The sequence below is a fragment of the Oreochromis niloticus genome, linkage group LG6, assembly GCF_001858045.2.
Source record: "Oreochromis niloticus isolate F11D_XX linkage group LG6, O_niloticus_UMD_NMBU, whole genome shotgun sequence".
Taxonomy (NCBI): Eukaryota; Metazoa; Chordata; class Actinopteri; order Cichliformes; family Cichlidae; genus Oreochromis; species Oreochromis niloticus.
The window spans coordinates 29,932,713-29,956,792 of record NC_031971.2 but is presented as its reverse complement, the minus strand read 5'-3'; the positions used below and the strand labels follow the sequence as shown (position 1 = coordinate 29,956,792).

Here is a 24,080-nt window from a genome sequence, read left to right as displayed (position 1 = left end):
TTCCTTCCTTAAATTGTTTGCCTGATTGTTCAGTTTGGTTTATCCATGTTTTGAACAAACTAAATGAAAAATAAATTAAAAAGCAAAGGAAATAAAAAGAATACACACTTATGTAAGATGTTGAAAGTGACAATCTGCTCTGCAGTTCAGATTGTGATGCACACAAAGGTCATCTTCACCAGGACATCCTATTGTTCTTCATAAAACCATATTTTACATGTTGTTTCATACTGATATGGTGACACTAATCTTTCGTGCGTACCCAATTAATTCCTTTAAAGTCTTTACTTAGGTGTAATCAAACAGGAACAGCAGGAAAGTGCAAATGCAAATCTAAAACCATTCAATACTACAAAATACTTCAGTATTCTACACTACCAGTTTGGGCACAGTCAGACAGTAAGACTGACTGCACGTGGGTGTGTCATTGCCAAAGAGTAGAGCTGACAGCCTGGGATTTTATTTTCTTTCTTTAACTCAGGTTATTGCTGATTATGGCATTCTCTCAAACAATCATATCCTTTAATGAGGAGAGAAACTGCAAGAAAGACATGCAGAGGTATGATGTGGAATGCGTCTGTCCTTTAATGGGATGTCATGCATTCAGATTTGCACTGTAATCAATGGGATTTGTAGAGGCTAATACTGCTGACATAATAAGAGTGTCAGTGTGAAGATTCAGAAATGAAGTCGACACATTCAAACATCATCAGACTGACAAAAGAGTTCATTTCTAAGATAAACATGTCATTCTTATGGGGACTTCCAAAATTGTCATTTATTAAAACTGATACGTCTTCCACTTTGAAATAAGCTTCAATTCACAGTTAAAAATTCACAGTTTTGTCAATTGATACTTGAAACTGTACTTTTTTTCTAATTAGATTTTTCTGTATTATTATATCATCCAAAAAAAGTACAGAATTGTCTAGTGCTTTTCATTGATTTTATTGAAATAACAACAAAACAAAGAACACAGGAAGTCGTTCTCTTCTTTAATTTGTTTTGCTGAATCTTTTTGCTGATGATTAGACAGAATCTAGTGTTTTAATACACCTTCTAACATGCAGTCTCAAGCTATTGGTATCTGACTATCTGACTTGACTGAGTAAGATACTGAGTGTAAAACTCTTTCTTTGTTGTCTGGTGGCTGAATATTGCACAGCAGGTGAAAAACGCTTTAGAAATCAAAGCACTCCACTTGGCTCCATATTTCATAATAATTACTTGTTAATTTGAGTCATATTTAGCCCTGCAACTTATGTAGGACAGCATTTGTAATTATCTGGGTTCACATCCAAATCTTTATTTGTCTCTCTTGGTTTTCATGGCCAGAGACTCCACAGCAGTGAAGAAGCTATGTGGTGTCTTTGTTTCCTCCAGTTTAGAGGCAACACAGAAGTCAGGTGGGATGAAGTCCATGGGATTCGAAGTACCAATTATCCAGTTGAAGGTGCTGGAATAGAAACAAAATGTTGATTTGTTTTGTTTTGTTTTGTTTTGAAGATTTTTGATTTCTGATTATTAAAGAATGCCGTTAAGTGACAGAATCAAAAAGTCACAGGATGAACAAGGATAACAGTACATATTGCACACAGGATCCGTTTAAGATGACCTAAATAGCATAGCAGAGCATGTATCACTTCAAATACTTTCAGTTCAGTTATTTCTGCACTGACAAACTACTTAACCTTTTAAAGCCCAGTGTATAGTATTTGATACATGTGTTTTTGTGAGTTTTTGACACTTCTACATCATCAGCGTGACTTTTTTTTACCCTCAAAAAATGATATAAATTGCATGACACATTTTTAATGACTAAATTACAAAAATATGGTTTATGTAGCAAATGTGATGCAAAACTCATATATATGCAGATTAAAATTTGCCTAAAGGTTCAACAAACACTCAAGTATAAAAAAAAACTGGCAGTTATTTCATGGTTCAGGTTTTAAAGGGTTAAACACTGGGTTTGAAATTTGGTTTGTGAAGTGCTCACTTTTTTATTTCCATTTCTTGAGAATAAGTGAAGTTTCAAAAGATATCAGAAAATCTGATTATAATTTGTAATTATTATGTAACAAACTTAAGAACACGGGATGTTCTCAATAAATGAACTGAATTCTATTTTATATTTCATATTTGCATTTAGACACTATCTTTGTAAAATAAAGAATGAAGTATATTATACTTTATATTATAAAATATATTATACTCGTTATAATAATGTTTGGCATAAGACCTTTTGCCAACATTTAGTTTCATTTAAGTGTTCTTAATGGTAATGTTAAGGAGTTAGAGTCTAGTTTCAGATCTTACTCGTAGGTGATCCACCCAGTCTCTGGAGTGTAGCCGCTAAAGAAAATGGGAATGCAGCCGACCTCAGTGAAGGCAGTTGTGTAATGGCCTGAAAACAGGAAGCTTAAGTAAGAACTACAGTTCTTACAATAAACAGATTAACTGAGCAGTACAAAACAGACAATTATGGAAAAAATTTGAAGCTGCATTACCGCACATTTCAGGGATATCAGACAAAAGCAGAATATAGACACACTTGAGACACATATCTTGCGAACTGGCTCAGTGTATTTTACATAAAGAAAACAGTCTGTTTATATTTTAGCAAAAGTAAAATGGGATTTATTTGGTTATGGGAAAAAGTTCCCTCTTACCGTTTTCCGAAAGCTTTCCATACCACGTGTTGGTTAGCACACCCATTCCCCAAGAGGAGGAGGACCCCAAGAATGACTGTCCCATCAGTTTAGCATTAGCAGGCACTTGCATGGGGATGAATTCTGTATTTAGGGGAAACTTCTTGCAGGACTCCTTGCTCCAGTCGATTTCATAATAGACTTTCTGAAATGGTAATTAAAGAAGGTGAATGCTCTACTTTCATTTACATATTTGTCTTTATAATTTTAGCCTGCTGTGTCTTGTGAATACAGCATATTTGAAAGAGTAGTGGTGTACTCACTTATTTATTTATTTTTACTTCTGTTGTGAATTTTAAAAAGTGCTATAGTCATTATTATCTTTATCACATAATTTAGCTAAACATGCATTTTACTAACTGAGAAACAGCAATATTTACTGAAACTTTAGTTAGTGAAGTCAGTTAGTACCAGCAGGAAATTAAGACTATTTGTTGGATCCAAGAATATTCGATATATTTTAAGTTTTATTTCTTTTTCATCAAACAGTGTATATACATTTAAAGAAGTAGAAAAAAGGGCTTATTACCTCATTGAAAAGCATCACTTGGTCCACAATGAAGGTCTGACCCGCTGTAACTCCAATACTTCTAAGCCGCATTTGTTGCCCCAAAGCACTGTAGGTCACTGATCCAGATGCAGAGATGAAACCGTTGCCAGCAGACTGAAAATGAAGGAGTATGATTAGTAGGTGCAGAAAAAGACTGATTACTTGACAGGAATCCAACCAGGTTTAAGGAAAGATTATGAGTATACAAACTCCTGTTAGTGAACTCACCATACTGAAGCTTCCAGTCAACAGCGGGGGGACAACTGTGGAATAGAAAATTGAAATAATAATGTTTTGTTTTTGGGGGTTTTTTTGTGAAGTAATTTATAAATGAAAGTACCTATGTAGCATTTTTTCAAATTTCTTTTTTCAATAATGTGAAATTTTGAAGTTTTCTCATCTCTACAGTAATAATAAAATTTTGCTTCACTTTTCTTAACATCACTTTTTAAAAAACTTACTAATGTATCCACTACCATACTCACCACAGGGTTTGGGGTACTGGGCAACAGCAGCTGCCAGCAGCAAGCTGAGGCAGGACAGCACACTGACGAAGTTCATGGTGAGAAGCTTGAGGAGCAGAACAAGGAGAACCTGTAAGTGCTCTGGTTCAGGGAAAGCCACACATCTCTATTTATACCTGCTCACAGCTGGCTGCCCCAATGCCACTTGTTCAGTCCCACATGTGCTTTTTTTCCCTTAATGTCATATATGGCCAAATAATTAACAGCTCTCGATATGTAAGAGCTTGGTTCACATGTGATAAGATAAAATAATAAATCAATCACATGCTTAATTTTATGGTGTAGCACAAAGTTCAGCAGATCATCTGAAGATATCTAGATTTTATGTTTGCCCTTTAGTCTGAGTTGACCTTTAGATGCTGCACCTTGTAATTTAATTTTCCTTTATTCAATAAAAAACCATTGGTCCAATGTTCAAATGGAAAAAGTTACCAACCACTCACTTTCTCTGACCAGCCTAAAGAATCAAATCAAAATACGTCAAAGACCTGAAAGCATTCTTGTACAGAACTTAGAGAACTTTTACATATAAATAAAGCCTTTAAAATTTGTTGCAGCAAATAATCTGCACTTAATTATATTTTAACAACATGGAGACAGTATTGGAAATTACTTAATCAAATACTGCTGCCAAAAGAAATACCAGTAATGCATCCTTAATACTGTGCACTGATCCAAATATTTTAAAAGCTTGTGCACAATTTTTTTTATATTCTGAAATGTATGTAAACTCTTCATATACTCAAATGTTTACTTGCATTAAAGGTACAATCAATAATTTTTTGAGATTATTCAATAGAAAAAAGTATAATATGCACACAAATAAACTGAGTAATATATAATTACATCTTCCAACAAACTGATGCATTCTCTTAAACTTTCAATTATTGTATGGGTTTGCAGTTTGTGGAAGCAGCCATGTTCACCCACCACATTGAAATACTGTGACCAGGAGGGACCTCCCCCTTCCGACTAATGGTGTGTGTGGCTATAGACTGGCCACATACACTACCAGACAAAAGTTTTTCTCATTTAATGCTTTTTCTTTATTTTCATGACTATTTACATTGTAAATCCTCACTGAAGGCATCAGAACTATGAATGAACACATATGGAATTATGTAGTTAACTAAAAAGTGTTAAATAACTCAAAACATGTTTTATATTTTAGATTCTTCAAAATAGCCACCCTTTGGTTTGATTACTGCTTTGCACACTCTTGGGATTCTCTCGATGAGCTTCAGGAGGCAGTCACCTGAAATGGTTTTCCAACAGTCCTAAAGGAGTTCCCACAGATGCTGAGCACTTGTTGGCCCTTTTGCCTTCACTCTGCGGTCCATCTTATCCCAAACCATCTCAGTTGGGTTTAGATCAGGTGACTGTGGAGACCAGCCATCTGGCGGAGCACTCCATCACTCCATCATCCCTCTTGGTCAAATAGCCCTTACACAGCCTGGAGGTTTGTTTGGGGTCATTGTCCTGTTGAAAAATACATGACAGTTCAACTGAACCCAAACCTGATGGGATGGCATGTTGCTGCAGGATGCAGTGGTAGCCATGCTGGTTCAATGTGTCTTCAGTTTTTAAACACTCCCCATAAGTGTCACCAGCAAAGCACCCGCACACCATCACACCTCCTCCTCCATTCGTCATGGTGGGAACCAAGGTTGCACAAAGACATGGCGGGTGGAACCAAAGATCTCAAATTTGGACTCATCAGACCAAAGCACAGATTTTCACTCGTCTAATCTCCATTCCTTGTGTTTCTTGGCCCAAACAAATCTCTTCTGCTTGTTGCTTTTCCTTAGTGTGGTATTTATCTGGGCTCTAAGCTGAGTTGCTGTTAACTTGTGATTTGTGAAGCTGGTGACTCAGATCAATTTATTCTCAGGAGCAGAGGCATTTGAATGGTAGTGTATGTAATATACCAAGGTGGAGGAGAAGAGAAGTTGTAGGTATTTGCTTGCAGTAGAGGGACATTGAAACTAAGGTCATCACCTCCAGACTCAAAATATGAAGGATCATACATGTGTTTTTTCAGAGATGATGTCCATTTCATCGAAGAAATATGAATGCAAAGGACAGACACAACACCAGCAGCATTTAGTAAAATGGCATCCTCTTGTCACACTAAGCCTTACTTCCTAAGTTGAAGTCTAACACACCAAAACATGCATAAACATGCTTAATTTTTCTGATACTGTTGCAGTTACTTATTGTCAGCATGCAACCCTCTCATCTCTGGACAGCTGACAAGAGCCGGCTACTATAAGCTTACATTATGCCACGACTCATGCTGTGCTGTCCCATTCATGTTATATTCGTCACTCTCCTTTGCTGATACATAAAACACAAACTCAGAATTTGGTGGGCTATTTAAGCCTTCCAACTGATACGTCACTGCTGCTTCCACCCTGCATCACTGCTTGCCGTTTCAACCCATCCACCACCCCAGCATCCACCTGTAGGTGCCAAACTATATTTATTCATTAATCCCCGATTTCTACAAGCTTGCAGTCTTGATATAAAATTATTACTTACTAATTATTACTTCAAATTGTTTTTGTAACTGTAATTTACCGATGCCCCCTAAATCTGTTACATGCAGGCAATTATAATTAGGAAAAGTGAACTCAGTCAACAACACTGGTCCAAACTTTTTTATTATTATTGTCCGTATGAACATATGAATATGAACATGAAAACAAGTATTCACAATGTGCAACCAAAACATATTGATATATTATTTCTGTTAATGTGTCCATCATTATCTTAATTTATAGCATAATGAAAAAAAAGATTTCATATGACTGCACAGTTAATAGCCTTCACATGAAGCCTTTATGTGTTCTTCCATTATATCACATGGATAAAAGGGAAAGGGATCAGTCTGATAAACCTCTATGTGCTAGGTATATCTTCCTGGAAATAACTGTAAATGAACATTGATAAAGATCATAATAATCCTCTGAGTCAGGTGTCGTGTTTATCAATCTATCTCAAGGAAATTCCATATCAAAGGCTACAGGTTTGGACTGATTACTGAACCAGTTAAATAAACTTCTTTTAATTGTCATTATTTGGTCTTTGATGTTTAAGTCTTAGTTTAAGTGATTTTGTTATCTAATGTTTAATTTCAAATTCTTCATGTACTCTGTGTTTAAAAAGGTTTAACATCTAGGTAATTATTTTTTAAATTAATTTCACCATACAATATTTCCCTCTAAGATTTAATAAACTAGTGTAAAAACAAAGGCAAAAAAAAAGGATTGAATTTCTAAAAATACACATGGCTTGAGTAAAATCCCTTACTACTACTACTTTCTAATGACACTGGTAGTTGTTGAGATATTTTGTCCCGAGATAAAAACAGAGGACCTGACTATGAACAAAGTTTTATGGTTATGATTAGTGTTGTAGTGCAGATGTTTCCATTGGAAAAGACCTGCACTCTGAACATTCATGTCACGTACACGCATCACCATTCTTTGTGATCTCATGGAAACACTTAAAAATACTCTTTGGTTATGCATTAATGTGGACTCTTACGGTCTTATGGCTCATTGAATGGTAGAAGATCTCTACATTACAGTTTGTATTTTTCTTTTTGGAAATAAAATTTCGATTAGGGTACAAACTGTTTAACAGATTACTCAAGTTAAACAAATTTTTCTCTTGGAGATTCAAGTACACGGCTGTTTTGTATATAGCACATAAAAACACCTCTGTGCACTGTACAGTTCTATTAACAGTAGTAGCTCTACATTCTAAATGATAGTGTGTACTAAACCTCATCAAATTGTTTTTTTATTTTTATGACCTTGACTGAATTAATTTATGACAGACTATTGCTATAATTTACCCGTTGCCAACACCGCATATGTACTTAAGACGCACGTGCTACAAATTTAGGTAAAATATGCAAACTATGTTATCCATATGATAAAGTAACAATATTAATTTCTTTTTCATACGGATTACACAGTTAGCACATTCCCATATTGAAAAGATATATATAAATCTTATAAAGTTTGTATCTGTCTTGTGTGAAACTTGTATGAAAAGCATACAAGAGTGAAAACAGATATATGATCCCTTGAAAAATTGTATAAATGAAACTTGTATGTTACTTACTAAAACAATATATGAAAGTAATGAGAAAGTGGCCACTTTCATGAGTAAATCATATAAGCCTTATATGATTCACTATATGAAGAAGGCCACATCTTATGCAAGTCTTTTATAAGTTTTTACTATTTCTTTTCCATATGGGTTAGTACAAACACTTCGGTTCAGTGATATGTATTTGATGCCTTATAAGACTTACTTGGACTATGACTTATTTACACATTTTGCATCTTTTGTATGCAGTATTGTGAGAATCAATTATGCATAAAAAACGGGGTTTGGCTTAATTGCTTATCCTATTTCATTCAGTGTGTATTTAATACTATGAAAATATCCAACTTTGCTAAAAAATGCAAAACGTTTCAAACATTTGGGTGGCTAGTTGTGTAAAGAAACTGGTGTGTTCACTTACATGACTATGGTTCCTCTACATGATCACTGTCAGCTTCATTTTACATGTTTAAGCATGTTTGCAAAACAAAACAAAAAAAGAGAAAAAAACCCCAAAAAAAGTTTTCATAGGAAATGTGAAAACTATATAATTCAGGAAATTATATGAATGAAATCCAGTAAACTAATTCAAGTACTTCAAGGCTGTTAAATCAAGACAAAAGATAGTAGAATTAGAGAAGAAAGTCAGAAATGTCTGGGTTCTTGGAGTCAGCACTCACTAACAAAGGAAACTAGAAACGTGTACAGTAATTCAAATAATTCAGAAATACAAGATATTAATGTAACTTTTAGTTAAACTGGGTACAGTATTCCTGCATTGCATGCAGTTGGATCATTAGGATTAAAAAAAATCATGTCTGTAAAACGGACATGTGCAACAGGGCTTTTTTTAAAAAAATAAAAAGAGTAAAGGGCAACCGTAATATCTTCAAAATAACAAAATAATAAACCTTCAAAATATCTACTGAACTTTGTGCTTGCACATAAAATCAAGCATGTGATGCGTGGTATAATCTTATCAAGTGTCACACAAAGGAGGTTTGTTAATAAATTGGTCATAATTGCTTCTAAGGGGGCAGTCCTGAAAACATGCAAAAGTGGGATGAACAAGGTGTAATGAGAGCTGCCAGCTGTGAGCAGGTATAAATAGAGATGTGTGGTGTTCCCTGAACCAGAGCACTCACAGTTCCTTGTCTGGCTCCCTAAACTGCTCCTCTATCGTCTCACTATGAACCTCATCAGTTTGCTGTCCTGCCTCAGCGTGCTGCTGGCAGCTGCTGTTGCCCAGTATCCCAAGCCATGTGGTAAGTTGTGTGTTTCAGGCAAGAATTAAAAGTAACCCAATTTTAAAAATGGAAACGCATGTAATTTATGACATAATATTTGTTTTAACTTTACATGAAAGCTAGTTAGTAAATCATAAGGTAAGCTGTGGTTTTGAAATGACCAAATATGAGTCGTATTTTAAATCACACTTAATATTTAGTCACTTTGATTATTTCGTCAACAGCTGTCCCCCCATTGATGACTGGAGGCATAAACGTGGTGAGTTCACTGTTCAGAACCTTACATATTAAGACAATAATTGCTTTAATTGGTAGCCAAGTGATGCTAACTTTTCCCTCACGTTGTCTTGTTTCCAGATGGGTGCCAATGGATACATGTCATCAACAGGAACAATAAGCTATGATGCTTATGGACAGAGGATGCGGGTTAGAAATGCTGGAATTGTCGGCAATCAGACCTTTACTCTCGATCAGCTTATGCTTTTCAGCCAGGTACTTCTTTTTGTCTTAAATGTAAATATGCTCGTTTCTTTTCTGCTTAATTACTAGTTTAGCTTCAACGAACATAAAGTAGCCCCATATAATATTATTATTCAATTACTTTTCTTCACTAAGAAAACTCTAAAATCCAACATTGGGTACAAACAATGAACAATATTGCTGATGATTCATTTCAACACTTGCACTACACTATTCAAATGTAAACCCTGTGCTGGATGGTTTACATACTAGCACAAGATGTTTGATTTTTATATATTTGGCTATTTTTAAGAAATCATTCAGTTATAAGTCAACACAAGCAAGTTAAGAATTTTTTTTCATTTCACGTGTTCAGTTTTCCACAAAACTATGAAGATAAGTCTACAAATGACTAATAATTTCTACATTTATACATACTTGCTGTCTTCAAGTCGATATGTCAACTGCTGATGATTTTCCTGTAGCCATCAATGAACAGTAACTTTTACAAATAACAAAATATAAAATAATCTGCAGATAAATCTGAATTTTCTTTTTCTGATGTTTGAAAAAATCTCTTAACAACTAAAATGTATTTTTACAACTATTCATTCTATAATAAGCAAATTGCCTTTTGTTTGACCTACTTTACAAATACATGAAAACACATTCTTTATTGATAATGACGGTATCAGCTACACAGCAGGGTTAGCAAAGATGACAGACAAAAACAAAGAAAGGAGGAAAAGAAAGGAGAGGACTCATTTTCCCTTGGTTGATACTTTCAGAAAGTCTATTATGAAATCGACTGGAGCAAGCTGTCCTGCAAGAAGTTGCCTCTGGATGCCTCCTTCATTCCCATGCAAGTGCCCTCTGATGCTACACTAGTAGGTCAGGCAATTGTGGGGTCCTCATCTGCTTGGGGGATGGGTATACTAACCAACACCTGGAGTGGAAAGCTTTCAGAGAACAGTAAGTAAAAACATTGCACGCCAAATGAAAAAATATCTTTGACTCAGCTGTGAAAAAAGGCAAAAAGTTGCTGCAAAAATTCAGCCATCTACATAGAAAAATATTCACCTAATGAAGGCACGACACAAAGTATGAACTCAGACATGTTTTTCAACATCATAGTTATGTCCCTGACATGTGTCTTGTTTTTCAGACTTTGAATACATTTGTAGTGTTAATAAAATCCTCAGCTTCACAAAGAACGAAATGCTTTTTTTTTTAACATTTTCTAAATATTTCATATAGTGACATCATGTTTCATCGTGTTTTTCTGTTTGTGTTTGTGTCACCTGTCACACAGTTATTGTAGTAACCTCACATGTAACTAATGTCTTTAGGTTTTTACACGTCTCTCTTTACTGAGATCGGTTGTATCCCCGTGACCTTCACTGGATATACTCCACAGTCTGGACAGACCACTATCAAGTAAGACCTTAGACTAGCAAACCTCAGCACCTCATTTTAAACACACTATTTCTAGCCTCCTACCACATTTTGAGAACATGATGTGAGAACATTTTACAGAACTCTATACCATCTAGGTCAGCTTCATCTGTTCCTGTAATCAAGCTGTCCTATTGTACTTGTACATACCAGCGTATTCATTTTGTGTTGAAATCTTGACAAGTCAAACATCATATAGACTTTTTTCCTATTGCAGCACCTTCAACTGGGTATTAGGGATCTCAAACCCCATGGACTTCTTTCCCCCCATCATCTGTACCAGCTCTAAACTGGAGGAAACAGAGACACCACACAATGTCTTCACTGCTTTGCAGTCTCTGGCCATGAAGACCAAGAGACATCTGTAAACATCTGGAGTTCTTCATCAGTATAATCACAGATGCCCCCTATGCAACAGGCAACAGGGCAAAATTACACACATGTTATCCAGTAATCATCAACAAATTTAGAGAAAACAAAAAGATGAACCTGATTTACAAGATGCTTTACTACCATTTAGTGACCAGATAACACAACAGCTCACAGGAATGCATGTGAAAGCCATTTAGACATTTCACTCATGCCTATTTGTTGAAGCTTATAAATCTTGTGCTGTGGTAATGCATGCTTAAAGTAAAATCTAATGTTTTGGAGGGAATTTTGAACACAGAGCGAAGAAAATGAGAGCTTCCTGTAACACCTTTAGGCTCTTTGGCTTTTTTGTTTTCTGTCTGTCCATCTCTTCAATAAAATCATTTAAAAGCACTGAATAACATTGTACATATTTGGAGCTGGAGTTTATTTGGCTTTAAAAATAAAATAACATAATAATATAAGACAGAAAATGGATAAAACATAGAAGAGTACAAAGTATGCATTTGCATTTTAATGACAAGGACATTTTAACAGTGATTTGTAAATATATAACCCCTAATTAGCGGTTATGATTATTTCTTTGTGGGCACTACAATTGTTTGCCAACCTCATATCATGGCAAAAAGTGTAATAGGCATGCCAGTCCACGGTGTCCATGTCACACTTTGAAATAAACACGCATGCAGAAGTTGCATTACCAGCAGGGGGCGATAATGTATTTAAAGCCAAGAAGTCGTTGGTGAGCAAAGAACGTATAAAATCCATTTCAGGGCCCTTAATCGCCAGAAACGATTAAGCTACGTGGCTAATACGTATTTACATGTAAATGTGTTAGTAATGTCTGTTTAAATGCTTTCAAATTATTATTTTTATTTTGGCTTGAAATAAAATATCTCGCTCTGCTTTTACTGCAACTTCTGCACACGTGTACATTTTTATGCTTTGTAGATGCAAACTGAGGCAAATAGCATCTCTGTTACACGTTTTGCCGTGATAGTGGGTTGTGTGTGTAACCCTTGCTCAAAATAGTTTCTTTATTTTGATAAGTGAATGTGGGTTTCTTTTAGAGCTGGGCGATATAAGATTTTTTCATATCACGATATGTTTTTTTCATTTCAGGCAATAACGATATATATCACGATATAAGCCAAATAACTATATTTGTAAGATTTAAATGTGCCGTTGCTCACAAGTACAATGTGAAATAATTAGCAGCTTGTTTTAATTAAAATATTTATTTCCCATAATAAGTTCAACAGGGCAGATGTACTTAAGGAACATGAATGGGCTTTCCTGAGGTTTCTTCCCGTCAATCTGGCCCCCCCAGGGGAGTTTTTCCTCGTCTTCATAGAGAGCTTGGGCTGGGTCAGGAGCTCCATCAAAACTGTCTTTAGTTGATTATTTTAAGGTAATCATATTCTTTAAAGTAATCAAATAAAAAACAGTAAAAATCTGAAGACTTGAAGTAAACTTTCATTAAAATAAAACTTGTTTAATTCATCTTTGCTGAGGATACTGTGTTATTACTATTTCAAGGATTGTATTTTACCCACGATGCATTTTGACAAGTAAGAAAATTAAAAGGTAAATCAGGTTCAGGTATATACAAAGAAAGTCACACTGCCACTGCTCTGAAGACTTGCATCTGTTGCCCTAACCCCCAACCAGTCTTGACAGATTTCCTGGTTCTAGCAGAGGTTGCAGCAGTTGGGTGGGATTTAATAAACTTCTGGGGCAGTATGTGGGGTTCCGATCACGATATTTAGCAGTGTGTAGTGTCTGCGTGGCGCTCAGCGGTGATGCGGGGCTGTCCGACACTGACTCCGAGTGGGAGGAGACTCACTAGGGCCTTACGAGAAGGCCCTGCCGGTTCCGATGATTTGCCCCACAGAAGATTTTCCACTGGGACAGTCTCGGGATGACACCCTACGCTCAGCCTTTGACAAAGTGATAGAAATTGATGATCACTTCCTTCCTACCCGCGCTTTGTGCTATTGAATGATACTAACAGAAGAAAATACAGTTAACACTGACTTAATAAAAAAGTATTATATTTTATCTCAGATTTGATCATCAGTACACACACACTGTTTTTATCCCTTTAACTTTTTTTGGTTAATCAGTTGATATAATAAGAAAGTTAAATATACAATAATAAATACTTTAAATCATATGACAATGTAGCTGTCACTGTGTTTATTAGTGTTTGGTAAACTAGAAGTCTTCATAGTAGCATCCACAATTCAAGTCTTTTTACAAATAATGAAAGAAAGTTTAATGTGAAATTACTGAAATATATGAAATATTATGGCTTTGTCTGCCAGAGTGTTTTTCTTTAAACTAATTGGAACACTTTTACTGGCAGTCAGTGATGTCGCTGAAAGGCAAGGTTCTAATGTTGTGTTGCCATAGTCTCCGAAGTTTGCTTTTAAAGCTCACTCACAGTTAGAAAAGTCAAGCATCCAGACATTTGAAGGACTATTTGCACATTAAGGTGACATTTTCTATTTTAAAAGTTCTCAAAACATTAAGATGAAAAAGGAAACAAGAAAAGTTACGACTGAGGCAGATAAGAAAGATCCAGGAGATCAAAGTAAGTAAAAAAACGGAAAATCTAGCTCAAATCCCCCAAATAACAGAATCTACATTTCTAAAAATGTTGACACTCTGTGTATAAAATGATTCATTTTTAGAGGATTTAAATCCTATGTTTGATTGAAACTAGCGTAAATGCAACATGTCTAATCAAAGAAAGGTACTGGGGCACTTTGTCTTTTGGTAAAATAATGTGACAAGTTTATTCTTGGACTGAGCAGTGAAAACAGAGCAACAAATGTCATCAGTATCTAAGACTTAGTAGACATAGTATGGACTCGTGTTGGTCTGTTTTTTATCAAAAGCATAAACTTGTTATTATATTTTAAGCAATACTAATTTAAAATTCAATGGCATCAAAATGCTTCCAGTCCTGACGTCGAACGCTCTTTTTCACTAATGTGTTGTTGTTGTTTATAGATTGTAAGACCAGAATGACAAAAAGAAAGGCCAGTCCTGAAAAAAAGACCCCCATAAAAAGAAGGAGGGTCAGTGAGCAGGCTGGTCCTTCCACCAGCTCAGATGCTCATGTGGTCAAAGGAGTCAAGCGCAAGGTCCAACAAGATGAAGCGGGGACAACCAATACAGCAAAAAAGTGTAAACTTCTTGACCATATGAGCGGTGACAAGGGGCAAGCATCTTCCTGGTTGGACACTGGTAAAGGTAGGCTAATTAGTTGAGTGAGGGGTAGATTAAGTGTACAGCTGGTTGCTGGGTTTAAGATATTAGTGTTTGGGTGATATTTGTGTCTATTATCTAATAAGCTGATGTGCTTTTGGTGTTTTCCACATCTGCAGACTGCAGCATAGACATTTCAGAGAGCTGCAGTAAAAACCAAAACGCTGGCAAAAGGAAAGCTGCGGGAGACAGGAGGGACCCACCTAAGAAGAAGAACGTGGACCAGGACAAAACCAAAAATGTTGCCAAAAAGTCAGTGGCCGAACAGAAACGTAAGTAGCAAGCAGCTTGGCTTTTATATTCAGGTGAAGAGCAAAATGAACATTTAGGGTACAGCAGAGAGTAATTTGTGTGACAGCTGTAGTAAAACCCAATTTGTTTGTCTGTTTAGGTGACTTCCAAGCGAGATACGTGGAGGAGCACCGGCTTGGAGAAGGAGGCTGCGGAGCAGTGTTTGCTGGCTACCGCATAAAAGATCATTTTCCAGTAAGTGTTCAGATGGTGGTAGTAAGACAGGCAGTAACGCAGATAAGGGATAATATCGTAAGCTGAGACGTGTGCTGTTTTACACCTTTAATTATGTCATACTGAGGAAATGCTGATCAATGCCCTGTGTCTTTTAGGTGGCCATCAAACACATCCCAAAGGGGAAAGTGTACTGCAAAGTGACGGTAAATGTGCAACACTTGAATTGTTTTTACATTAGTGGATTGCATGCAGCGTTCACCTGTGGAACGTCTGTTCCTCATCATCCACTTTGTCGAAATATTTCAGGATGAAAACGGGAAGCATCTGTCAGTGGAAGTTGCCATCATGCTGAAGCTTGCAGCTGAAGCAGATGGATCAGTGGGAACATCAGCCCCAGTGTCTCTGCTGGAGTGGTTTGACTTTGGCAGAGAGCTGATCCTGGTGATGGAGAGACCTGTCCCCGCTGTGGACCTGGATAAATACATAGAAGAAAATGGAGGATTTTTACCAGAGGCCAAGGCCAAGGCAAGTTGACTTGCCTTAGAAGAGCCTTAGACTGTACATCATTCAATCAAAGCACAGAGTATTAGAGAAACATTAACCCATTGATTGATTATTGTCTTTTTCATCGTTTCCAGGTCATTCTGAAGCAGCTGGTTGATGCTGCGAAGCACCTGGAGGATAAACACATCTTTCACCGGGACATCAAGAGTGAGAACATTCTAATTGAGACCGGCTCAGATGTACCGCGTGTTCGTATCATCGACTTTGGACTGAGCTGCTTTGTTAAGGAGCGGTCGCTGTACCGCGTCTTTTATGGTAACATATTCTGCTCTTGCTCTTCACAGATGTAACAATTTTCACCTTTTGTTTTAGACAAAATTGCAATTGTGTCTGTTTATTAGGTACAGACATTTACTCCCCTCCCGAGTGGTACAGGCGCAGTTGCTACAGGTGTGGACCCACCACGGTATGGCAAATGGGAGTGGTTCTGTACGAAGCGCTTCATGTGGGGGACTTTAACACCACGAGCTTCCTCAAAAAGCGCCTGAAATTCAAAAGCCATCTGTCTAAACGTAAGAAAACGTCACACTTCAAGATTGACTGATGGCTTGGACCACTGGAACGATCATCTTCATGTTTTTTCTCTTTCCTTTCTTTCCAGGCTGCCGGGATTTCTTGGACGCGTGTTTAACCAGAGTCCCAGAGATGCGGCCGACGTTGGAGGACCTCCAGCATCACGCTTGGCTGAGATAAACCCATCACACACACACACAAACACACGCAATTCAGACGTTATCATGTATGTGTGATATATGAGGTAACTTTCTTGTTTTCTGTTTGACAGGAAATAATTTTTTTAATTGCCCTATTTTAAACTTTGGTGTTTTGGAATTCCTGTAACCCCCCCCCAGCCATCCCAGGAAAGGGGATCTCTCTTTGAATGGGCTTTCCCGAGGTTTCTTCCCGTCAATCTGGCCCCCCCAGGGGAGTTTTTCCTCGTCTTCATAGAGAGCTTGGGCTGGGTCAGGAGCTCCATCAAAACTGTCTTTAGTTGATTATTTTAAGGTAATCATATTCTTTAAAGTAATCAAATAAAAAACAGTAAAAATCTGAAGACTTGAAGTAAACTTTCATTAAAATAAAACTTGTTTAATTCATCTTTGCTGAGGATACTGTGTTATTACTATTTCAAGGATTGTATTTTACCCACGATGCATTTTGACAAGTAAGAAAATTAAAAGGTAAATCAGGTTCAGGTATATACAAAGAAAGTCACACTGCCACTGCTCTGAAGACTTGCATCTGTTGCCCTAACCCCCAACCAGTCTTGACAGATTTCCTGGTTCTAGCAGAGGTTGCAGCAGTTGGGTGGGATTTAATAAACTTCTGGGGCAGTATGTGGGGTTCCGATCACGATATTTAGCAGTGTGTAGTGTCTGCATGGCCCTCAGCGGTGATGCGGGGTTGTCCGACACTGACTCCGAGTGGGAGGAGACTCACTAGGGCCTTACGAGAAGGCCCTGCCGGTTCCGATGATTTGCCCCACAGAAGATTTTCCACTGGGACAGTCTCGGGATGACACCCTACGCTCAGCCTTTGACAAAGTGATAGAAATTGATGATCACTTCCTTCCTACCCGCGCTTTGTGCTATTGAATGATACTAACAGAAGAAAATACAGTTAACACTGACTTAATAAAAAAGTATTATATTTTATCTCAGATTTGATCATCAGTACACACACACTGTTTTTATCCCTTTAACTTTTTTTGGTTAATCAGTTGATATAATAAGAAAGTTAAATATACAATAATAAATACTTTAAATCATATGACACTTTGTCTTTTGGTAAAATAATGTGACAAGTAGAGCTGGGCGATATAAGATTTTTTCATATCACGATATGTTTTTTTTCATCTCAGGTGATAACGATATATATCACGATATAAGCCAAATAACTATATTTGTAAGATTTAAATGTGCCGTTGCTCACAAGTAAAATGTGAAATAATTAGCAGCTTGTTTTAATTAAAATATTTATTTCCCATAATAAGTTCAACAGGGCAGATGTACTTAAAGAACATGAGACTTCAGTTTCAGATAAATAAAGGCAAATATTGCAAACTACACAAAAGGCAGCCGCTAAAGCGTTTAAGTTTCAAAATAGAACAAACAAAACAGACCACTAAATTGTCAATTCCACTTAGAAAGAAAATATTAATTCTAAAAATAAATCTTAGGTTGTTTTACAGAAGAACAGACAAAATTGACTAACTTTTGTCAATATCAAATAAACTGAGAACTAAAAGGAAATTCTTAATCTCTCCTTGTTGTATAGCTTAGCTTTTCAAACAGTTTTAACAGTTACTTTAGTCTGACAAAAGCCGAATGACGAATTAGCGCTTTCAGTCAGAGATTGAGCATGCACCGCTTTATTGTATTTCCAGACTTGCTTTCGGCACAATTTACAGTGCGCGCTACTCTGTTTTTTGTCAGACTTGAAATAGCCGAAATACCTTCACACTACGGAACTTCTGTGGCCCTTCCGTTCGACAAGCTCTCCGGCATTGGAACCATCATCTGTTTTTTCTTCGGTAACCTTCGCTCACGCTCTCGGTTGATTTTTCTCTAGTCGGCAAACTCATTTCCTTCATGACCCGGGCTGCACGGCTGCAAAAACAAATACACAAGTGCGCCTTGGCGCTTGTGCTGTACGTAACAAGTCACGTGACGTGACGCTGCGGCTGTGATTGGTTCGGCTCTGCGCTACTTAATTTGGATTGGCTGTTCTTTTTCTTTTTTTTAAGACGACAAGAGAGATGAGGCCTATCGCAATAGTTTAATTTTTCTATCGAGAAAAAGTTATTTCGCAATACATATCGTTATCGTTTTATCGCCCAGCTCTAGTTTCTTTTAATAAAAAAAGTTCATTATGTGTTAGAATGGTTAAAAATGTACATTAATAACAGTTAAAACACAACAAGAAACAGTTTAAAATGTGTATGTTTATTGTAACGTTTATTATTTATGGTTAAAATGAAAGAGTTGAATCCATATAAATTTAAGTAATGTTTATGATGTGTGTTGTTGGAGTCATAGCCTTCTTATTTACACTTTAAAGTGTCCATGATTCTTTTCTTTAATTTAATTAACATGTACAAAAGCACCGGTGGCTCCGGCCAATCCGGTGATTGTGTCCGGTAGAAGTTTGGGAGTTCGTTGGGAGTTGTGTGCTCTGCCGTGTGAGAGAGAGAGGTAGAGGAGATATTCTGTATTCATGTAACCTCTGAGGATTACCTTGAAGGCTATCATGAATAGGATGGGGGAGATGGTGCATCCCATAGCTACTCCTAATTCTAGTTGTTTCCATCCTGTCCTGAAGCCTTTCAGAGGCAGGTTGTGCATATGTGCAGGTTGCTGAAGTATCTGACAATCATGTTTTGCACAGTACCCGGGACACAGAAGAACTCTAATCCAAAGTCTATCATCCTGTGTGGTACTAAGCCATACGCCATACATGCAAATCACTCTTCTCTCTCAGAAAAATTAGAGAGCACTCCTCTCTGATTGGGATCCGGTACTAAAATCAAAACAAGAGGAAGTTGGTCAATCTCCTTGCCAGAATGGAGAGAAGAGCTTTCTCTCTACATTCAGCAAAGCGATGCTTCTGAACTGGGTGATGGTATCAAAGCTCTGTTCTTTGGGAATAAACATACCAACAGCCTGCTGTCATTCTAAAGTGATCTGTTGTTCAAGTCAGTGTCAAGGTTCTGCCATGCCACCCAGTAATTTTCCTTAGGCCACTTGAGCTCATTGCATCTGCATGGCTGCTTTGTCACTGGTTTTGTGGGGGTAAACTTCTAGTGGACTGGTATCTTTGTCTCTGCTGGGTACCCTCTCCATCCCGAGGTTTTCTTCACCTGTCTCAGATGTCTAGGTACTATCGGCTCCATCAGCACAGGGGTTGCTCTCCCAGCTTTTGGATCCTGCTATCTCACCTGCTCTCGAGCAGTGCGATATACTGAAGAATTAAGAGGTAAAGGTCAAGAAGTCATTTACTGGAACTAAGTGGCCTTTAGCTACTGACTTTTCAGAAAGTTGGTGATCTTTGTGCATTGTACACCTCAACATGCATTGATCCAACTCTTTAATTTACGTGGCCATTTCGTGGTTTAGTTGCAGTCGTTCCTAACTACCTCCAATTTGTTGTAATACAACTGACAGTTGACTATGGTCGTGAGGAAATCTAATGAGTAGACTTACTGCACAGGTGGCATCCCATCACAGCACTAGCTTGAATTTACTGAACTCCTGAGAGCAAACTATTGTTTTACAAGTGTTTGTAGAAGCAGTCTGCATGCCTAGGTGCTTGATTGTATTCACCTTTGGTCATGGAAGTGATTGGAAGGCCTGAATTCAATGATTTGATGGGTGTGTAAATACTTTTGCTAATACAGTGTATAATCACTGGTGAGTCATGTTAATCCAAACTGTCACAGACTAATTCTTTACTATGTTAAAGATGTTGCCATACTATAGCAGATGTGCAATTGTAGTACAAAGTAAATGAAAAAATAAACAATGTATATAAAATGAATGGGAGGTCTGTGTGGGCTTCCCATGATTTTTATGGTCCAGTGTTAGTAATGAATTGTAGAAAAAGCCTTAATCTACTGTACTGTATATTATAGCACCTTTTCACATAGTAAAAAAGGCTTTGATATGGAAAGTGAAAGCACAGCTGTTACAACCAAAGCATGAGAGCCTGGTTTTCTTTTGTTTTTCTCATGTTAATATTTAGGGTATTGTAACCACAGAAACTCATAGAGTTGCAGGAGAAACAGGCATAGTCATGATTTCCTATATAATGGAAAGAATTCCGACTTGTATATCACTTGTATATAAAGTCTTATATCACTTTTAATGCAATATAAGTTTACCCATTGCTGTTTTTAAGGAAAAATGATGAGGATCACGAAGATTTAGATATTAAACCAACATGTAGAGTTGCTGCCATACTAACTGAAATGACTGCATATCTGAGAGGGATAAAAAGTGTTGAATGTGTGCAAAGTTAGCAAAACTAGCACTCAGTCATCAAAATTTTGAGAACTCTTATTATGCATCACATCCTTGGTTTTACATTCAAGAGCTAAATCGATTTGATTACAGTAATTGCCCTCTTCCTGATTTTCTCTGGCAGTGTTTTAAATACAAGATATTCAAGATAAATCAAAACTATCTCCGAAATTATTTTAAAATGATACAAACTTTGACTGTGAGATGATCAATTGAGTTAACTTAAAAGTTAAAAAACGAAAATTAATTAAAAATGTACTAATGCTATTTATATTGTGTATTTATCAGCAATAACATTTACTATAACTATGATTTTTTCCATTCCTAGCAAAACATGAGTTGCACAGAAAAATTCATGTATTTTTGTCAAAATCAGCTGATCACAATGGCAGACACAGTGAATATGTGCACACTTGCCGAATTTCATACGTGGCTTAATTACACATCAATAATTCATTTTGCACAGGTATGATTTAGGTCTCAGTATAAAAAACAGCATTGACGATTTATTTTTAGTTGTGTAAAATTAAACTTGAAACTTTGTCTTTCTATGTTGTTTGGGGGGTTTTTTTTCTTGTTTTTTTTTTTTTTTACTTTATTTATTATATTAACATTTTCCACACAAGCATTTAATTGCAAATAATTTTACTGATGTGATGAATAAAGACAGAAGACAAAGCAAATCAGAAATCTGTTATTTGAAGCTCTCCTTTATAGTGTTGACTGCGTGTCTGTAGTTCTCACTCTAATAATATAGATTTTTTATTTACACTTTTCTACCTGCAATCCAAAGGTAAGGTCTGTGAATTGCAGATGAAAACTCTGCTGGATGTCATGTTAATGTAACTTTAACATGATATGATGATTCAGTCATCATCCCATGATGGTGACTGAATCATTCAGGTCAAATTTGGATTTCTGCTGAGGGCCAGTATTTGTAATTATCTGTAATTATCTTGGTCAAGATGCTCAAGATGTTTACTCTACTCTCTTGCTCTTCATGGCCAGAGACTCCATGACAGTGAAGAAATTATGTGGTGTTTCTGTTTCCTCCAGTTCAGAGTTGGCACAGAAATCAGGAGGCAAGTAGTCCATAGGGTTTGAGGTGCCAATTACCCAGTTGAAGGTGCTGAAATTTAAAAAAAAAATAAATAAAAGTTTACGTGTATGACTAGGTTACCAACATCAAATTCAAAATTTACAGATGGAAAGCAGAGAATAGAACATCGTAACACTTCAGTGTCTTAACTTTTGCATGGTTCAGGGCCAAAAATCCGAAAAAGGTTCTCATATATATGATTCTGTTTTCTATTGTATAATAGAATAATATGATATGTGTTTGCATTATATTGTTAGACATACTGTAACAAAAAAAAAAAATCGCTCTCAAATCTAAAATGGTTGCTGAAGTTTTTTTTAATATCATTAGCACAGTTTTTGTTCCATTTTGTCTGTTTTAGTTTTATACTACTGAGACAAAGTGGGTGGAGCCTTTGCACACTTTAATACTCACCATTCGTTTTATGCGTGTTAATTTTACACACAACATTATATTGTTTTGTCTGCTTGTGCTTATTTGCTGTAATTTGCCAATCCTAAGGTAATTGCTCCACTTACTATTCTGGTTTTGTGTGTGTGTGTTTTAAATTTGTGGTTAACATCAAAACAGTTGATCAAGTTAAGGGAAATACACACGCATACATTTTCAAGTGTCTTTCATAATGTTTAATTTTTATTTATTTATTCTTTTTCCTCAGGATCCATGCAGGTCAAGTATCTTGTTACTTTTATAGTGCTGGTGATGTCATGGTTGACATCAGTGGGCTAAACCAAGTTGGGGGGAGGGGTTCTTTTTGTAGGAATGCTTTTTTAAAATGGATTTGTTAAGAATATTTGAATTATTATTGAATTTTTAATTCTTTATTTATAGGGAACCATTTAGCATTGAAAATGAGCTAGTGATAGATTACTGAGTGTTATGTGTTTCTCAGATGTTCATGTTGCTTTTTAGATTTACTGGCTTACCAGCTATTGGTATATCTAGACTAATTGGCTGTGAAGACTTCAGATGGGGAGAGGTGTGCTGTGTAAGTTGCCTGTCATGTTGGTTAGTATATATTAATTTGTGGAGTTTCATTTATGTCTAAGTTTCATATGTCATGTAGAATACTGTAAATCTTATCTAAGCTACCCTTTTCTCATAACTCAGTATTTTTTGCTGAGTCTGCCTACATAGCTTCCCTTTACATTCGAGACAGACTCTCTTTCAGTTACCTGACAGTGAGCCACCCAGACTGTGGAGTATAGCTTGTGAAGGACACAGGGATGCAGCCGATCTCAGTAAAGACAGTTGAATAAATGCCTGAAAACATAAAGTGTTATATGTAAACAGGCTAAATTTTTTTTTTTTTTTAAAGTTTTCTGGACTATCTACTTCACTAAATAATTAACAGGGAGTACTTTACAGTTTATACGACATGGCTGTTTTTATGTTGAAGCATAAAGCTCATGACTTGTCCTGAAAATAAAATGCAATTAGGCTATTCTAATACTCCTTATATTTCATCTTAAATTTACATATCTTTTGCAAAAAAGGGGTGTATAGAATGTCATTAAAGTATTAAAGAAAAGGTCCTTAATCTGAAAGATAAAAATTAATTATTATAAAAATGAACATTAATAGTATAGCCCTTTTTGAAGGTTATTGCAAACAATGAATCCTTAACCTATAATTATTTTGCGTTGCATGTGGAGATGTCCTCCTCAAAATTCTTCTTACAGTTTGTGCTATTCAAACCTGCAGATTTAGTGCCTTTCTCAAAAACACATTTACCTGTAAATCATTAGTTAATGGGCTAAATCGATCCAATCTTTTAACTGCAGATGTAAATATTCCCATGTTATACTAAATAACTCCACCTGCTTATTTCTCAGCCTCGATGACAAAAGCATATCTGAATGTCATACTGTGGTGAGTTCTTCAGGATCCTTTGGTTCTGCACTTCTACTGGTGGAACTAAAAATTAAACAATTGACTCACTTAAAAGCATCAGTTAGTACAGACCAAAGGTCGAATTGGCATTAAAAACTAACGTTTTTAACTTGCATACTCTAAAAGCATGATAGGTTATCAATCCGGCTGAGGTGATCTGCCCACTGACATTCTAGGTTTTGAATACCACAAATGGCAACAATCATTAATAATCATTAACCAAAATACAAAAAGTAATGTTTACTTTATGTGTTGTGTCAGTGTATACAGATTATCAGAGTATTTGTATAAAAACAAATATGATCGTCACCACTTTTCAGTGGCC

General features: G+C 36.4%; 3 protein-coding genes and 1 long non-coding RNA gene across 5 annotated transcripts; 2 read left to right on the top strand and 2 right to left on the bottom strand.

Annotated features, from left to right (window-relative positions):
• Positions 1 to 932: 932 nt before the first annotated feature.
• LOC100708092 (ependymin) lies at positions 933 to 3,879 on the bottom strand. Its single transcript, XM_003449995.5, has 6 exons — positions 3,747 to 3,879; positions 3,490 to 3,524; positions 3,241 to 3,375; positions 2,673 to 2,856; positions 2,320 to 2,407; positions 933 to 1,456 (listed from the first exon to the last, which is right to left on the bottom strand). The coding sequence occupies exons 1-6, from the start codon at positions 3,820 to 3,822 to the stop codon at positions 1,306 to 1,308; spliced, it is 669 nt and encodes a 222-aa protein (XP_003450043.1). The 5' UTR covers positions 3,823 to 3,879; the 3' UTR covers positions 933 to 1,305.
• A 4,110-nt stretch (positions 3,880 to 7,989) lies between these two features.
• Positions 7,990 to 11,835, top strand: LOC102077921 (ependymin). The gene is made up of 6 exons (XM_005454782.4): positions 7,990 to 9,169; positions 9,376 to 9,410; positions 9,509 to 9,643; positions 10,399 to 10,582; positions 10,960 to 11,047; positions 11,283 to 11,835. Exons 1-6 carry the CDS (start codon positions 9,094 to 9,096, stop codon positions 11,431 to 11,433), a joined length of 669 nt encoding a protein of 222 aa, XP_005454839.1. The 5' UTR covers positions 7,990 to 9,093; the 3' UTR covers positions 11,434 to 11,835.
• An 883-nt stretch (positions 11,836 to 12,718) lies between these two features.
• LOC109202414 (serine/threonine-protein kinase pim-1) lies at positions 12,719 to 16,842 on the top strand. 2 transcript variants are annotated; one of them, XM_019359741.2, is made up of 9 exons: positions 12,719 to 12,848; positions 14,456 to 14,698; positions 14,833 to 14,985; positions 15,105 to 15,199; positions 15,337 to 15,384; positions 15,488 to 15,706; positions 15,820 to 16,000; positions 16,087 to 16,257; positions 16,347 to 16,842. In XM_019359741.2, exons 2-9 carry the CDS (start codon positions 14,470 to 14,472, stop codon positions 16,436 to 16,438), a joined length of 1,188 nt encoding a protein of 395 aa, XP_019215286.1. In that variant the 5' UTR covers positions 12,719 to 12,848; positions 14,456 to 14,469; the 3' UTR covers positions 16,439 to 16,842. The 2 variants fall into 2 exon arrangements, with proteins under 2 accessions (XP_019215286.1, XP_019215285.1); XM_019359740.2 differs by lacking the exon at positions 12,719 to 12,848 and adding an exon at positions 13,784 to 14,033.
• Positions 16,843 to 21,391: 4,549 nt separating this feature from the next.
• Positions 21,392 to 23,158, bottom strand: LOC109202413 (uncharacterized). The gene is made up of 2 exons (XR_002062332.2): positions 23,038 to 23,158; positions 21,392 to 21,892 (listed from the first exon to the last, which is right to left on the bottom strand). It is a non-coding gene; the product is annotated as an uncharacterized LOC109202413 (long non-coding RNA).
• Positions 23,159 to 24,080: the final 922 nt, after the last annotated feature.